Source organism: Ruditapes philippinarum, unplaced genomic scaffold (genome assembly GCF_026571515.1).
Source record: "Ruditapes philippinarum isolate M1 unplaced genomic scaffold, ASM2657151v2 ctg1359_1_1_1_1, whole genome shotgun sequence".
Lineage (NCBI taxonomy): Eukaryota > Metazoa > Mollusca > Bivalvia > Venerida > Veneridae > Ruditapes > Ruditapes philippinarum.
Genome location: NW_026854958.1, coordinates 196,140 through 214,567, shown reverse-complemented (window position 1 = coordinate 214,567; position 18,428 = coordinate 196,140). Strand labels below are relative to the sequence as shown.

The following is an 18,428-nucleotide window of genomic DNA, read 5'->3' as shown; positions in this document are numbered from 1 at the left end:
AGTTCCCGAAAAAATCGTTTTTATTGATATAGATTTTAAAAATGCGAGTACATCTACTTATGAAAATGTTTATGCAGGCACTGCCTCCTTGCACCCAATTACATTCAGGAAAAGGGATTAAAAGGTTTATAAACAAGTACGTTAAAGCCCCAGACAAAACTTTTCCTAAACTGACAGTAATACACCTAGTACCCGATTATATTTCCCCAACGGAATATATTCGTTGTTTTTCCAGCCCCAATTTTAGTACCGTCCAGTGACCCTTTTTGTATGTGTCTCCGGGAACCAAGTGGACTTTGATAACTGTACATTATTTGAAATAACACACACTTTCTTCTAAAGAAGTTTGCTTTACTAGTATCTGAGATATTGCATTGTGCTTTATTACCGATATAGCATGTTACTGGCGTATAACAGCTTAGGAATACCAAAGAAAAATCGCCGCACCATGTGATCAGGTGTAAAATAAAGATTGTTATGTTATTGTTATCAAAATCCCTGTCTATGATAGTTGGCATACTCGAATGAAACAACAGATATTGTCTTTAAATAGTCTAGATATCACAAACTTTCTGAAATGGAATTATCTATAACAAGTTTTATAAGTATCTTAATACAAAGTTTACATTTAGGAAACGCAAAATTAGAAACCGTGCAATAAACATATTAAAATTCAACGAACAATTTTAGATAGAATTGGCGGACCGCAAAGACCAACCTATACGTGTTGGATGGGCAGTGGGTTAAAATGGGAAATCAACAACATGCCCTAAACAGGCAACAGGTTTAAGTCCTCTGTGTGAAGCAGAGAATGCATGTTTGTGTATATTTTAAATAAAATTATAGTACTTCACTTTTATTTGTTTATGCATTCATAACTTCCGTCCTCCTTGCTAATCTTTTCTCTTTTTTTTATTTGATGAATCATGATTGTACGTTGTGTCTATAGTTAGTACTATATTTCTTTAATATTTTGAACGGTAAAAGTGCAATTGGTGAATATTAGATACATGTATCAACAAATGCAACATTTTGGCCTTTACTAAGAATTATGAGTAATCGGTGGTTTTCGGATGAGATTTCCCGCTAAAATGTAAATACATAAATTTTCATTTCTTTACAATTGGTAAATTGAAATATTTTATTTTCTTACTACTGTTCGTTTACAATACTTTTGTTTGTTGTAAAATTCTTCATGAAGCCATTAAAGTTTAAGGAATCCCGCATCGTCGGTGACCCATGGTAAATGTTTCATACAATGATACATACTAGTTACATTAAAGATAATGTAGGTAATGTGGCGGTTGTGTTGGTAGTTACCCTCCGTATTACGACTGGGAGTCACATCAAATTAACTAGAGCAGTAATTTTCCGGAGTTAGCTGTCAAGCCGTTTACCAGTACTAGTTGCCTTAACTTTCGCAAGGAACTGATAACTATTGTACATGCTAGTGAAGAGGTACAGTGTGAATGACCGTATAAAGCATTTCATGATTAACAAGAAATCTCAAACGACACATATGCCCCCTTTCTAGCCCTTGACTCATTTAATTGGTAATTTTTGTTATAGAAATTTGCCATAAATGGGTACACGGAAGTGGAAAAAAGAAAAATAGTTTTCAAGATAATGAGACATACAGACAGACCGACATTAGCTAAACAATATACCCTTTTCTTCGAAGGGGGGGGGGGGGCATAATAACAACGACAGTGACCTGCAACATCCGAGAATGGATTCCGCATGTCCAATTCACGGTCCTACAATCTGCCCCTGCATCAGAATTTTCTACTTATTTGAGGTCATTTAAAGGGCAGATAACTTATACATACGTAAATGAATTCTTGTTTTTACTTCTGGATAATGTTTTTCTTTTTATTATTGAATACAATTTTAATGAAAATAAAAGTACTTTAAATTCATAAAATATTGGCCAATTTTTAAGAAAATATGCACAGGTTAAGAGAAGAAGTGGGGAAAAAAACTATCCACTCTAAATTTGTTCTTGAAATTTTGCATATTGACTGACACAAAAGTAAGCTTCATGAAAATAAGAAGAAAAAATGTATTGTTTCGCTTCATTGTAAATTATCTGCCTTGAATTTAACGAAAAAGTCCAATTCAAGGGCAGATAACTCGAAAATGAGAACGGTGACCCCAATTTTTTTTCGTTTATAATGTTTCTGTTGTCATATTCTAATTACATGCCAAGTTTAAAGAAATTCTATTGAACAGTTTTTATTTTGCCTATATGTCTATATGAAAACTCCGGAAATCGTCTTTAAATCGCTTAATGGTTGAAAGAGGAAATGCTTGTTCATCAAGCATTGTTCCATACAGTTAGCGAGGAATTTTTCATACAAACATCGATATTTTTGTCAAATAGATAAATGCTAGTCTGATAAAAATCAATAAAAACATATTTTAATCTAGGCAGATGGTCAATGAGGTGTTGGTAGCCGGTGATCCTAAGAGGATACACATGGAAATATGTGACACTCAAGGTGGAATCTGGTACAGGTCTCGACACTTACTTTTTCAGCAGGTGCTATGCCGGACCACTGGATCCAAAATTTCTGAACACAGGTGGTCCATCTTTTTTTTACTCATTTGTTTTTAAGGAAACTTCAGATTTTAGAAGAACTACAGTTAAAATTGGTAACAGAGACATATTTATTATTAGATTTGTAACAATTGAAGAAAAGATGTATTTTTTCTATTTCAATCTTAAATCAGATAGTAAGTCATTGTAATCCTATTTAGTATTTATTATCTCATTGAAAAATACATGACAGTGACAGTACTCATACATCGGTTAGTGCCTTCTTCCGCAATTCAAGTTAGGGAATAGTGAAACTATTTGTGAATGACTTATTCCCTTACTGTTATTCAAATACTCATTGTTGTTTCCTGATACATCTTATAAGAATAATAATTGCTTTTATAGATTAAAATTTTAATTAAACTATTAAGTTATTATATTCTTGTCTTGAAACAATGAAATATTTATGATAAACAGAAAAATTCCTACATTATAATTGAGCTTATCTTCCTCACAGATTTATTATACATGCTTGTTTGTTGAAATTTATTTATTTTTGACAAAGTATTTATAACCTTTTAAAGTACTTTAAATAAGAAAAAAATAGATCTCTGATTGTTTAAAAAAATAGCCAAAGATTACTTGATATTTAATTTTTTTTGCCTTGTTTGCACCATTATTCATGTGTTTATCCGATATCCCATAGTGATTCAATGTTATAAATTCAATGCAGTGCTAGAGACATTTGAATGAATTTTATACTTAAATTATTAAAATAATTTTCTCCTTTTTTTAACTACACTTTTAGCAGTTAATAAAAAGTTATGGATGTCTTAAGATCTTTTGAACTAATGAGATGAATGAACATATACCTGTACATCGGAGAAATGGCTTTAAACAACAATTATAGAACACGTTTTTCGACCAAATAACCAGATGAGCCCTGCACCATTTGGAAAATTCAAGTGGTCTAATGGACCTGTTGCCTGTAAAATTAGGTGGTCCTTGCCAAAATCAGGTGGTCTCGGACCAATGGACCACCGCTAATGTCGAGGACTGTGGTACCATCCAAACCAAATTAAAAATGCCGTAAGTTTGTGTTTTTTCCCACTTTGTGCCCGAATTGAGGGTTGTACGTACAAGAACAATCTGGGTTATTCTACCGAGAATGGTTTACAAGCATAAGCCTGCCGTTATAAGCTTTCACAAACATTATAAGCTCTTATTTTTCCGGACTCTTTTAACTTTGACCTTCTGCACATTTTACTTCTTTTAAAAGAAGCAGTAACCATATCTTGGAGCAAATCTTTCTTATTTGTTACTTAAAGGAACTCGACTGGGGTCAAAAAGCATTAAGACATCAACTTTAATTTCTCTTATAGAGCAGCTGGAACACTTAAAAAAGAAAGAATTGCATTAGAAAATTTTGAAATATAAACATAAAATATAAATAAATTGAAGAATCGTGTTTCAATGCTATTCTTACCCCAATTTGAGCGAACACTTCTGCGGAGTCCCTTTAACGTTGAACACAATTACCTACAATGGTATCTAGAAGCTTCTGTAAAGAAAACAATACTACAGAATAATTGCTGTACAAATAACAATTTAAATAAAATAAGTTTGAAACAACATATGCACTCGATATCTAATAACAGTGTTATTCATTTCAGAATTTGTTATAGCTGCGTCATTACAAAATTGAAACCTATGAATTCGTTGTAGAAGGCTGAAAACAAAAAAAAATTTTGGATCACCGTCAAAGGACACTGTCAAAAATAATTTTTACTAAGTGCTTTTGCTGTATTATTTTCAATTACAGAATGATATACATGGGTTGTACTTTTAAAAAATAACTTCTTTCATAATAAAGGAAGAATCAAACGCCAACAAGTAGAACAAAAAAGTAAAATTTTTCAATTTTCGCAACTTTCTCCGGCTCTTTGTGCGGATTGACACTTCATTTTCTGGAAGTCGTTAAAGGCAGATAATTCTGATAATTTTCACACCACGCCTTTATCGAATTAATTGCAAGCTTTCTTACGCACAATGTTTTTTGTTATTAAGTATAAGTGTTTTTCTCCTATCCCTTTATATCATTGTGGTCAAATTAAACCTACCTTTAACTTCTTAATTATTTGTTGTCCGTTGTACAAAACTACAAAATTTGAAAGTCGACAACATTAAACTCCATGTATTTCTCGACCCATCACTTTCCGGAAATTGCTAGTTGATTCAAATATCAAGTTATAACCTTGAACATTAAAAACAAATTCTGATTCATTCATAATAATGTACCAAAATATAAAAGGTTTCTTTCATCTAGTCATACATACATTACAATATCAGAAACAACATTATACGAAATGAAAAAATAGTCTAATATAAAGGTAATTTCCGCGAAAAGTGAGAAAAGAAAATTAACGAGAGAGAAATTAATAGATACACTTTGAAACAAAATATTTCATATACATTGTAATTAACACATTCGAAAAAAGAGGGTACCGTATCCATTTCGCCCGAACTACATAATTGTAAATCAAAACAGCAATGCACTAGTGCAAAAAATGTAAATCTATAACTTACCACGGTATTGCTAAACAACAGTGAGAAAGGGAACAGAGAAGATTTGCAGAGATGAACGAGTGTGACACTGGTTATAAGAAATAACTATATACTCAATTGTTCTGATAAAAAAACCTTTCTGATATACCATGGATTTTAATTGCTTGTACACTTATTTGCGATAAATCACTGCGTTTCATCTCGTCAAAGTGAGCAAATGAAACGATGCGCGTGTTCCGTTAAAAATAACACGTGATATTGACACAGTCATAACTTCTAAACTGATTAGGGGAAGCGACTCAAGCTAGGCGTTTTGCAAACTCCCCGAAGCAGTTACTTCCCCTGATCAATACATTTCAGTTTTGTACATAACTTAATATTTCGTAAAAATAACGAAAGTATGTTGTACGGTGTTCCGTTTGGACAATCGTAATTTTTCATTTCGTCCGAACCCGCGTTGTGAAGAAGAGGTGGAAGCAATGTGGGTCTTGGAATTTAAAGACTTCTTTTAATATTCTCGCTTCTTTCAATATTCAAAGTGAATTCAAGTGGAAACGCAGCTTTAAAATGACATTATGCTTATATTTTTTTTCGTTGTCAAGTTGAATGCCTCTGCTTCCCATGTAATTTTCATAGTTTATTTTTTTAAAATTCTGGATTTTCCATTTTTATTTTGTTTGATTTTTACTTGTTAAACGTTTATTTTTAACAATGTGGCGAAATATGCCACACGGCCTCTAAGAGTTAAATATTTTTATCCACAAAGTTGTAGACATATTAGTTCTACACAATCATATCATACATGCTATGAAGCGATGCAGATGAAATACCGCCGGTGTTAAAAGTGAAAACGTGTCTAACAATATAAATTTCACATAGATATACTGATAAGAGGGTCACTTTAGAAGTTTAAAGTTATATTTACACGGTTCATGTGAATACAGGTGCCTTAAAAACTGGTGAGTATGTTAGAATTGTTTTCTTCTTATGAAATAGTATAAACTTTAAATTTATGGTTAGTTATCAGATTACTTAATTAATAGCTGCATTTGTCTTTTTTAGATAATAAGTTGTTCGCTTAATATCATTACTTATATACCCATATGTTGATTTTAAGAGCAGTTTTGTCTGTTGATATTATGAGGTGTACAAGCGATTTGAAATGGATATTTTGGACTCGAAAAAAAAAAATCTAGATGGGGTGCAATATCTAATAATTATTTGTATTGGGAGATTTGATTACATTTTATAAGGTGTGAAATAAAAGTATTGGTCATATACTTAATGTATTCTTGTGCATTTCAACAATAAGCTAATGTAGTAATTTTACGCTACAAAATGCGATACGCACATCATTAATAAAGATGTGATACTACATATATGTCACCTAATTGACACGTGAATATTTCTGAATATTTTGGTCACGCGGATAACTGAGTAAAACCTTTATGATTATAAAACAATGTCACATGCATTTGTTTCATGTATCGATAGTTTTAAATTTGTTTCGACTATAGTTAATTCATATATTATCTATTTCCTTATTTTTCTTAACTTTATAATATCGAACGGGTTTTGTTTAATACTTAATCGGGCAATTACTGTGCACATGGAGCACTGAAGAATTAAAACTATTTCCTTATTAAGATCAAAATAGTGCAATGAAATCAGCTTTTTCACGCTAATTTCGATATTTCTGACATTATGACGATTTTTGCACGTGTTATAGTGTATGCACATGTTACCTAATTTTGTATTATCGTGACGTAACTTGGAAACAAGATTTTGTTAATAATTTACGTCAATACAGATAAAGAATATCGAGTTTCAAAATAAAAAGAGAACTAAAGTAGGACTTAGGAAGATCTAAAATAATATAAAATGGACAAATAAAACAGATAGCCGACAGTGTATGTGCTTAATTTCTATTCAAATTTAACTTCTTTTTCATTCCATAGTTTATTTCACAATGGCATCAGAAGGATCAATTGTTCCCCTGCACGAGTTTCACGCGTTTGTCGTCAGGTGTATGAAAGCAGTTGGGATCTCAGAAGAACATGGATCATCACTGGCTGATCTTCTGGTATCTGCAGATTACAGGGGCCACTACAGTCACGGCTTGAACAGACTGGGTGAGTTTTGTATAAGTTTTAAATATAACCAAAAAGTCCTGCTATGCCGGTATAAACCCTTTTATTTTGCTGTATGATATATTCAAGAAATCTGTAACACGACGACAAGTGGAGGCCAAAGTTTTACATCTAGTACATATTTTGTGGAACTCTTTTTATATTTCACATTCTATGTATATTATTGTATAAGTGACTGTTGCCTAGCATTTTGAATAAACTGTTCAACTGCGCTCAATCTCGCGCAAGGAATTGTGGCTCTGGGCTGGAAACTTTTCTGTTTTTAGAGCTTATTATAATAATAATGATAATAATAATAATAATAATAATAATAATAATAATAATAATAATAATAATAATAACAATAATGATGATGATGATGATGATTATTATAATAATTTACAAGGGAACAATTTAATACCTCACTCGCTTTACAGCAGTAGTCAATGCACGTTATGTTTTATGACATTGTTATACACTTTGTTTATGACGATTTAAAATTACAAATGTATACCATTTTTGTTCAATATCATGCATATTCAAAAGCTTTTTTTTAAAAGGCGGTTTCGTTCAAAGTAAATGCTTAAGCATACAATTTATATAAGTAATAATTATAACTGAAAAGTAGGTTTAAATGAAATTTATGGTAGTATGACGGAAAGTCAAATTCAGGTACGTTGTACCGAAACGTCTGAAAACTAGATGTTATGAAAACATTGGTGTATGTAATAATAGGTGATTCGTTGTAATTGCAGCATTTAAGATAAGATATACTGAAACAAAAAAGAAACTTTCTCCAAGTTTGAATGTAGATATGTTAGTACAGTTTTTCAATCCTTTTGAAACTCGATTTTTACGTTGAATAAACACATCGGGCTTTTATACGGGGATTAGCTGACCGATTTTGCAAACAAAACGAGTTTTACAAGCTACTACATGTATATAAGTGTGTACATCTAAGTGGTACCCTTGAACAACTGGCACATACTTTGCGAAAGTTTCTTTTTAAGCTCAGTATACATATATTTTTCGTCCATTTTATAGAATTGTAAGAAACTTATTCAAGGGTGCTGTTAATGCGGAAGAAATTTCAAAATATCAGATGCCTTAAACAATAATAATAAGAACAATAAACATTAGTGAATTGATATGCAATATTGACAATTATTTATAATGTACAATATTTCCATAATAAACAACAGGTTGATTTCTTCTGAATTCTAATTATACATAGACGGACATTTCATTTTTGAAGCATAAAATTGCATAAATTCAAATAATTCTCAACCTGTGATATTGTTATTTTATGACTTATCGTGCATTATAATGACAAAATCAATGTCTTCAATATGATATCTTAAACATCTGTAGTTTTTTCTCATCGGGACACGCGTTTGTTATTGCGAGAAAAGATTTATCACGTGAGACACAAATTGTGCTTGGATATTCCATATCTAACTTGTACGATGATAAGATTTGTCCAGTTTGTGATATCTGTACAATAGAGTTTGTTCTCAAACTACAAACCAGGATAGTATCAAAGGGACCAACTGCTACACCATACGGCTCCTTTAGCTGATCATCCTTCACCACGACTCTTTTATTTATCTTGACGTCATATATGTAGACAGTATGCTCGTATCTATCTGTAAGCACCACTTTATCACTGCTCCTTATGTAATTACAAGCGCTTGTATCTATAGGATATGACTTAGTCGGAAAGCTAATATTGAAATCTTTCTCTTCTCCTGTAGATGATATAATACGAACAGGTCTTGAATGATTAATTATCCCAACGACAAAATGTTTTTCATCTTTTTGACATATCGAGTCATACTGTGTTGTCACTGTAATTGTTCTATCTAAAGTTATGTCATTAAATTTGTTAACATCGAGAATGTCTAACTTTAAAGCACTAGCACTTGTTATCGCTACACTATCCTCAGATACAGCAACAACGGATTGTGGCATGTAAAATAACTGATATGATCCTACTTTCTCAAGCTTGTCATTGTAGACTAAAAACTGTTTGTTTCTATTATCAACAGCAACAAGTCTTCCATTAGGTAAAAAATCAATCCCTGAATACAATGGCTCTTTTATATCATCCTCTTCCTGCTTTAAATCAATGGACTTTACTGGTGTAAGAATCATTGCTTTGTTAACAGGAACTATAGTATTGGCTACCTCTGATAGACAGAATGTTAGAGTCAGTTGTCCTGGTATATAATCAGTGACTGACAGAGGAGGAAGTTTTAATGTTTCATCAAAATCAAAGCTTACAGTCACGGTCTTTAAATCATGACATTCTGCATCGACATTTCTGTGAAGAACATTGACGTCATTCTTCATCTTCTGCTCTACTATAAATTGTTGTACCAGAGATCCGTTCTGATGCACGTCGCCAATCGTTTCAAGACATGCTGTTATATCAGCTAGATATTTTTCGTTTCGAGACTGGTTTATTGTCAGCTTGTCTAATGTCTCTTTCCGAAACGATTGAACGTCTTTAAGAACGGAAACTTCCAACTCGTCAAACATTTTCATTACTTCATCCCGCTTTCGACGTATTTTGACTAGTATTTCGTTAGCATCTTGATCTAGTTTCTCTTTTGATGAGACAATGCTGTCTACGATTATGTTAGCCTTCCTTCTCACTTCCTCCATTTTAACCTTTAAAGTAGAACCTTTATCCGTTGACCTTTCAGCGACCTTCAGAATTTCCACAATACTGTGACATTTACGATGATTAAGAATGGCACAGGTACTGCAGCAGAGCTGATTCTCATCTTCACAGAATAATTCTAGAACTTTCTGATGTTGATCACATTTGTCTAATCCTTTCATATCAAACGAGCCTTGTTTCCTTTTTGCCTCATTTGCGTTCACTAACTTGTGACTTTTTAAGAAGACGTGAGTATTGTGAACGTTGGCACAATCCAAACACTGAAATTCATTACAAGTTGGACAAAACTTTTCCGCTGTTGTTTGTTTATTGTTATTCAAACATGGTTGACACAGAATTTCCTTAACTCGCCCGGACACTTCACCATTTTCCACATTGTTTTCAGCCATTTTGATATAAATTTATTCCAATCAAAAGCAATGTCTATATACCTCTGTGTAATATATTGTAACTGGTTACCACTGGTACTATCGCTTGTCACTATATAGTATGAATTACGAGATAACACAAATATCAACGAGGAAGAATGCCCCAGATAGATTCAAACTGTATCTGTTGATTGTGTGACAATGATTATTGGATATATGCAGTCATTATCTATACTAAGATATAAAGAGGATCTTACATGTTAAATTTATTAATCGAGTTTAATTAAATGATAAAATTAAAGACTGTGCCGAATGTAAGATTCTTTTAATTACGCAAGTCTTGGACATAATTCATATGTTACAATATATACCAAATATGCCTTTAAAACAAATATTATGAGTAGTTGTACTTGACATTATGGAATGATAAACTTTCTTTGCTTATGATTATTGTTGTTTGAATAAATTATTACTTGATAAATGCATAACTATTTGATTTGGACTAATTTAATTATTTTTATGTTAGGCCCTTTTATCCAAGATCAGATTTTGACACTACGGATCAGTCTACGAGGTATGATCAAAAAGTTCTTTGCCCAATATACTTCTAGCCACTTCACTGACATTTTCACACGATACGTCGATACCGATATCTTATATAAGATTAATGACCGAGTTACACGCGGTTTTACACAGATCTTTTAGACCAAAGGGATGCCCCCACCCCCTCAAGGAAATCAATGAAGACTTCATGGATACACTTGTGAAGGAGTTCCCTTCCTATAGCACTGTACAAAATGGGTAGCTGAATTTAAGAGGGGCAGGGAGAGCATTGGAAATGATGAGCGGCCTGGGCGTTTGAAAAAGGCCACCAACGATGAAACTGCCGAAGCTGTGAACGATCTGAACATGTGCGACAGAATGCGACACCTGCGAAGCATTGCTAGGGAAGTGGGTATAAGCTTTGGTTCAGTTCAGGCAATTCTGACTGATGTCTATGGCATGTCAAAGGTTTCCGCTAGATGGGTCCCAAGACAGTTGACTGACGACCAGAAACGAACCAGGCCTGACATTTCAAGATATATTTTGTCTCGCTACAGGATAATAACTCAGTATGAAACATGGGTCCTTCACTTCGATCCAGAATCTAAAAAACAGAGCATGCAGTTGAAGCACCCTGGCTCACCTCCTCCGAAGAAATTCAGAGGTTGCCATCAGCAGGGAAGCTTCATTTTTATGCTCCCCGAATGGTGAGCATATAGTTGCCTCTTTGTCCGTCTGTCCGTCTGTCCGCTTTTCTTGTCCGGGACATAACTTTGAAACAACAAGAGGTATCAACATGAAACTTTGTAAGTAGATATATCTCATTGAGTAGGTGAGCAGTGCACAAGAACCGTAACTCTACCTTGACTAATACTTAAATTATTGCCCTTTGTTTATTTTTACACTTTGAACTTTGTCCGGGACATAACTCTAAAACAGACAGCTTTGTCTAATTTTGGAGTCATTGCCCTTTGTTCATTTTTATACTTTGAATTTTTCCCGGGACATAACTCTGAAACTATAAAAGATATCAACACGAAACTTTATAGATAGATCTCATTGAATAGAAGTGAAGTGCGAAAAACCATAACCCTGCCTTGCCTAATTTTGGAGTTTTTGCCCTTTGTTCATTTTTATACTGTCCTGTGTCCAAAACCTTCTCGGGGAGCATGACCGGTTCTTGTTTGGGGATAGTCAGGGGATAATCATAATTGACTATCTTGAGCTAGGTCGTACCATAAACAGTACGTACTATGCAGACGAATTGAGACTCTGCGTCAAGAAATAGTGCGTAATAGGAGGGGCAAACTGACTCAAGGCGTTCTGCTCCTGCACGACAATGCGCCAGCTCACACATCCCAAGTTGCAATGGCTGCTGCAACTGACTTCGGCTTTGAAATTCTTCCCCTGCCCCATATTCTCCGGCTTTGCCCGCCCACCTCTGATTTCTACCTGTTTCCGAAACCGAAAACCAAGCTTCGTGATAGACGTTTTGGAAGCAATGAAGGTATCAAAGAGGCGGTCGATGAGTTCTTTGAGGACCAATATAGAGAGTTCCATTCTGAAGGGTTAAACAAGGTGGGCAAAGTGCATTGATGTAGAGGGCGATTATATTGAAAAGTAAGACCATTAGTTGGGTTCTCTGACTACCGGAAGTACATCGGGCCAAGAAATTTTGATCAAACCTCGTATCTTGTAAATTCCTTAAATTCCTAAAGCGCTAGGGAACATTGACAGAAAAAAAAATTACGGTCAATTTCTGTTAGAGAAATTTTAGAAATTACCAAGATAGAAGTACGTGCTATGAAATGCTGCTTTGTGCCAGGCCAGTATAAGATAGTATATGTCTAGTTTAAAAGATAAGAATGATCAATATATTAAGTGTGTATATAATAAAGGTTAATTTTCTACATAAAATTACAAAATAAAACAAATGTACACTTATTTTAACGTGTTCAGTGTAACGATATACAATGACAATTAATTGACTGATCTTTAGACACCAAACATTTGCATTGAATTTGTTATTGGGCATCAAATGTGTGCAAGTAACTTAAGATTCGTAGAATCATTACATACTGTTTCGGTCATAAAGACCATCCGATTCATTAATTAATTCATTCATTCATTCATTCATTCATTCATTCATTCATTCATTCATTGACACATTTACTCACTCACCCACTCACTCATTCATTAATTAACATATTCATTTTAGACATATATAACGTATATAACTGACGTGAAAACGAAGACAACCGTGGCAATAGAAAATCCAGAAATTGTCAAGGAAACCATAGCAACAGCGCTGGTAGAAGGCAACAATATTCTAGGTAAATATAAAAGGTTTTTTATCATACATTGAACGTTTTTGATATATATCATAAGAATGACATGTATGTACATGTATGCTATTTTCATATGTATATGTGTCAGCTGTTTTACAAACTTGTGTTTTGAAATACTCTATTACACATTGTTCTGGAGACGCAGACTGTTTAAAGCGAACATATACAAAGGAAAACATATGTACTCTTAATGTTCATTACATATCTCATTCAGCCTTGCCGTTATAATCTTAATTTATGGAGAGTAAAAGGCAACTCGAATATGAAAATATAGATACTGCAACTTTTCGAGATTTTTATATTTTTCATATTTGTGACAGGACCTGTGATTGGTCGGTTTTGCATGGACCTTGCCATTAAGAAAGCAAAAGACGCTGGCATTGGTTGGGTGTCGGCACGAGGTATATTCTAACGAAGTTACTTAAAACCAATACTTATGAAAGGATAATGTAAATTAAGAATAAATATCTTCTTTTTATATATTTCCTTTTTATTTACATACAGTTGTGTAAAGTACACTTCAGAATTTTTTGTAATGATGAAAATTTGAATGTTTGATACAAAAATAGAGCACTCATTGTTAGTTCATCTTCATCTTGGATATGAAGTGACAAATTTTGTTTGGCAGCAGACTTTGTACCTGTTATGGCCTCTTGGATAATCAGATCAATTTATCTATGTTTCAATATTTTATGTAGACAAATTCGTGGCAATGCTTCTTTCCATTTATCCGTGAATACAATAATACATAATTATATTATCATTGATATCAAAAATAATCATGAACTTGTACTTTTTCATTTATTTGATGCCTTTTTTTAATGAAATAATGAATAGAACAGAAAGACCAATATAAGCGTATACTGAGAAAATGAAAAGCATATCTAACTTATTTTGAATAGGTTCAAATCATTTTGGAATCGCCGGCTGGTATGGTCTGTATGCATTAAAGCACAGAATGATTGTAAGTTAAGTACAAAGGGGCATAGGTGTCATTGAAATAAATGCATATGTCCTGAATGAAGATTCTTTTAACATTATTTCTATCGGAATTAAAGAAAATCAATCAAACTATTAATTCATTTGTATCTTAGATTCCAGTATATTCCAACTTGAATACCGATATATTCGAATAAATATATGTTATATACCACTCAATGTATATTTGGTAATGTATGTTTTTTTTTTAGATATTACTTAAGTTATTTTAATTACTCTTCTAAAATAGGTTATACTCTTGCTCTTATATTTTCATATAATTATTTTTCTACGAAATAGCTGACCAAAGATATTACCAGTCTGAATCATTAGCGTTGCTTATTACTGTTAATCTAAAAGGATATTATTTCTATCATGTAGGGTATGGCATTTACAAATACATCACCTTTGTTGGTTCCCACAAGAGCCAAACAGGAAGTGCTGGGTACCAATCCAATATGTGTTGCGGCACCAGCCAAAGATGGCGATAGTTTCGTATTAGATATGGCTACCACTGCCGTGGCGTTAGGAAAGGTTAAACTTACGTTTTCATTTTGGTTCCATTGTTTCGGGCATTGCTTAAAGTATAGTGAACGATGTGGCCGGTTAAGTTATTTACTAACCTATAAAGCAGCAGGACATTAAAGTAACAGGAAATACAAATCACAAAAAAGATCATAAACAAATACTTATGATGTGTTCATATTGTGCATGCCTGGCGCCGTTTTTAAATGTTACACAATCTTTGCAATGATGACAATATTTTCTTCGGGCGGGCTAGACAAACATTTGAACAACTCTTTTACCTTTCTAATTTGTTTATTAGCAATCACGTGATACATTTTCATACGAATATACACATATGTATTTATAATGTAGATATGAATCCTCATCAATATGTATATAGCTATGTAAGGCATATCCTATGAGGTATAAAAAGTATATAGAGTGATAAAAATGAGAAAACCGTGCAATAATTTCAAAATTCAGCCATTAATTTTAGATAGAATTGGCGGACCGCAAGGACCAACCTATACCTGTTGGCTGGGCAGTGGATAAAGATGGGAAATCAACAACAGACCCTAAACAAGCAACAGGTTTAAGTCCTCTTGGTGGAGCAGAGAATACATGTATGTGTATATTTTATATAAATGCTATTATTTCAACTTTATTATTTGTTTTTACACTCATAATTTCCGTTCTTCTTTTTGCTGCTAATTGTTCCCCTTTTCATTCGATAAATCCCATTTCCACGTGTTATTTATTATGTGTGTTATATATTTCTTCATTTCTGAATGCGTAAAAGTGCGATTGTTGAATTAACAAAAACAATCATAGATTGCAACATTTTGGCACCTTCTAAAAAGTATGAGTAATCGGTGGTTGCGATGAGATTTCCGGCTGAAATGTAAATTTGTTCATCATTTCTTTACAACTGATAAATTGAAATATTTTGATATTTTACTGCTTTTTGTTTACAATGCTTTCGTTAGTTCTAAACATCGTCCTTCCGAGATTATAAAGTTTATGGATATCCGCATCGTCGGTTACCCACGGTATATATTCCGTACATACTACATTATCTAAACCTACGATAAATATTCCGTACTATGGACAATTAGGTTGTATCCGTTGAAGCTTCTTTCACTATGATGGTTTTTCAACATGAATGATATGTCATTTGTCAAAATTATGAATTAACCTTTATTTCTCCGCTCTTGAATTCTTAATCAATCAAGTCAGTACAAAAGATAAAGTGTGTTTTATTTGTTTTAAGCCGGGTACAAGGGCTATGGATTGTCAATGATGGTAGAGATTTTCTGTGGAATACTCAGTGGTGCCAATTACGCTCACCATGTCCGGAAATGGAAGGAATCTCATAGACAAGCAAACTTGGTACACAAAACTTATACGCACTTTGGGTTTTTAGAATTTTAATTAAAACTATAAGCAGGTATTTAATGTCTGATTATTTTAAAGCGACAACATGTAGCAAATTTCGACTGTAAACATCCCTAGAATAAAGTTGAATACTAGTATTCTTTAACTTTGGCCTTTTTCTTATACTGGTATTATATTTTAAAGATACATGTAATGTTAAAACTGAAACAAGTGTACTACGAATTTCAACTAGCATTAACAAGCCTTCCATTGTCAAATTCACAGTCATTCAACCGAAATCAGCATTCCAATGAAATCATCCAGCGTTATTTCGGTTTCAATATTTCTGTGTATGTATTCTATGCTTAATGAGGGTTCACCAAGCCTTTCAGGCACTGAGAGTACGGACGCTTTTTGACATATCACACCACAAATTGTCTTCTATAGCCGTGACGATAAAAAAATCATACTCTCGTTTTCAGGGCCAGTGCTTTGTTGCAGTGGATCCGGAAGCGTTTGCACCTGGGTTTGCAGACAGACTAAGTGATCTTATGCAACATTGTAGGAATCTTGAACCAGTAAGTCTATACATTGGATGTCACAAACATTTATCACCCTTAGTGAGATGGTATGTAATTTGGATCTTGCTATCGATGTCTGTCTTTCAGTCCGTCGACTCATGAATGAGCTACTGAGTGGTTTAGAAAAATCCTTAACAATGAATGGATTAATAACATCGTGTTTAACTAATTTAGGTGCTGAAAGATTGAATAAGAGGGAATGCCCGTTCATCAAGCATGGTTCCATTTTGTAAGCGAGAAACTTTGTATATAAACAGTATAAAATTGTAAATTCCGTATGTACTCACTTAGTTTTTACCAATTTCTTTAGTTCGATTGTGTTGGAAGCTTATTGGAACACTTTCGAAACCGTTGCTGGCAACAAGCACGTTCAAAGTTTCTTGCCAAAGGAAAAAACAACGTCTTGTCCCTGAAAGGGTTTGAACCAACGCGGCCAGCAATCCGTAGATTGCTAATGGAATCCTTAGATTACTACTCCGACCCGCTAACTTCTCGGCCATTCCGCCACACTTCTTTCGCATTTGGTAAACAAATGTCGTTGCAGCAATTTAACATTTGATATTAATTATTTGATATATAGAAAACTGGTCAAAATTAAAATGCAAGTCGGATATGAATCAATAAAAATAATTCATTTTAGGCAGATGGTCAATCAGAGGTGTTGGTAGCCGGTGATCCGGAGAGAATACACATGGAAAAATGTGACAATCAAGGTGGAATCTGGTACCATCCAAACCAAATTAAAAATGCCGTAAGTGTTTTTAACTTTAACCCTGGATTGAGCGTTACGCGTCTGTGAATAATCGCTAAAAATATATATCGATGATTTGATCCCATTTGTCATTTAAGCTTGTTTTTTTAATTAATTAATTCATTCATTAATAAATTAATTAATTGATAAGTAAACAAGCAGTTTTGACTTCCGAGAGATAATCCCAAACAACGTTGATTTCGTCAAGTAATATACGGTTTTAATTTAGTGCTGAATTTTGTATAATTATATTTTTAGATATCACAGCAGAAATCTGATTTTCAAAGAAACTATCATTTTGTGAACAGATATACTTTCATTGAATGAAAATTTAGTACATATGTGCATGCCAAACAATACGTTCTGCGGTGCCTTATATTGTATCGTGCCCTTACCAATGAGTTTAGTTGTGCACAAATTATGAGCCTGTCTTTATAAGATTTTACTGTTTCGAAATTGTCCTTTTGTCCTCGACCGTAAACATATTTTATGAAACTAAAAGGATATAATAACTATACCTCTCAATGTTTAGAACCTTTTTGTAATGGAATAATTTATACAGAATAATGTATGTACAAATAAATATTAAAATTAACTCGACAGACAATATATACACTCGATGTAATATAGAATATTTTTATTTTATTTCAGAATGATATAGCTGCGTCATTACAAATTGAGCCAATGAAAACGCTGTAGAAGGCTGAACGCAAATTCTAGATCACAGTCAAATGGACACACTGTCAAAACATTTTTACTATGTGCTACTGTTGTGTATTATTACAATTACAGATGATATACTTGTGTTGTGTTTAAACAATATATTAAAAAGAAAGAATCAAACGCCAAGTACATTTCAATCGCATCTTCTCGGACCTTTCCTTCAAACTTTAGATAAGAATTATGAATAATAACCGAAAAGTTCCGATTGCGTACACATGCCTTAATTCGAACTAATGGCAGCTATCTTAAAGGCAAATTATGCCTAAACAAGAGGGCCAAAATTGTCTTAGATCGCTCACCTGACCTATCGAACTCATCCAAGCAATTACTTAGCCA

At 33.3% G+C, this 18,428-nt stretch overlaps 1 protein-coding gene across 1 annotated transcript; it reads left to right on the top strand.

The window, feature by feature from the left end:
• Positions 1-6,829: 6,829 nt before the first annotated feature.
• LOC132741609 (uncharacterized oxidoreductase YjmC-like) lies at positions 6,830-18,212 on the top strand. The gene is made up of 11 exons (XM_060729823.1): positions 6,830-7,236; positions 11,367-11,370; positions 13,060-13,163; positions 13,499-13,579; positions 14,081-14,142; positions 14,538-14,690; positions 15,160-15,286; positions 15,934-16,052; positions 16,520-16,615; positions 17,259-17,369; positions 18,021-18,212. Exons 1-11 carry the CDS (start codon positions 7,074-7,076, stop codon positions 18,066-18,068), a joined length of 1,068 nt encoding a protein of 355 aa, XP_060585806.1. The 5' UTR covers positions 6,830-7,073; the 3' UTR covers positions 18,069-18,212.
• Positions 18,213-18,428: the final 216 nt, after the last annotated feature.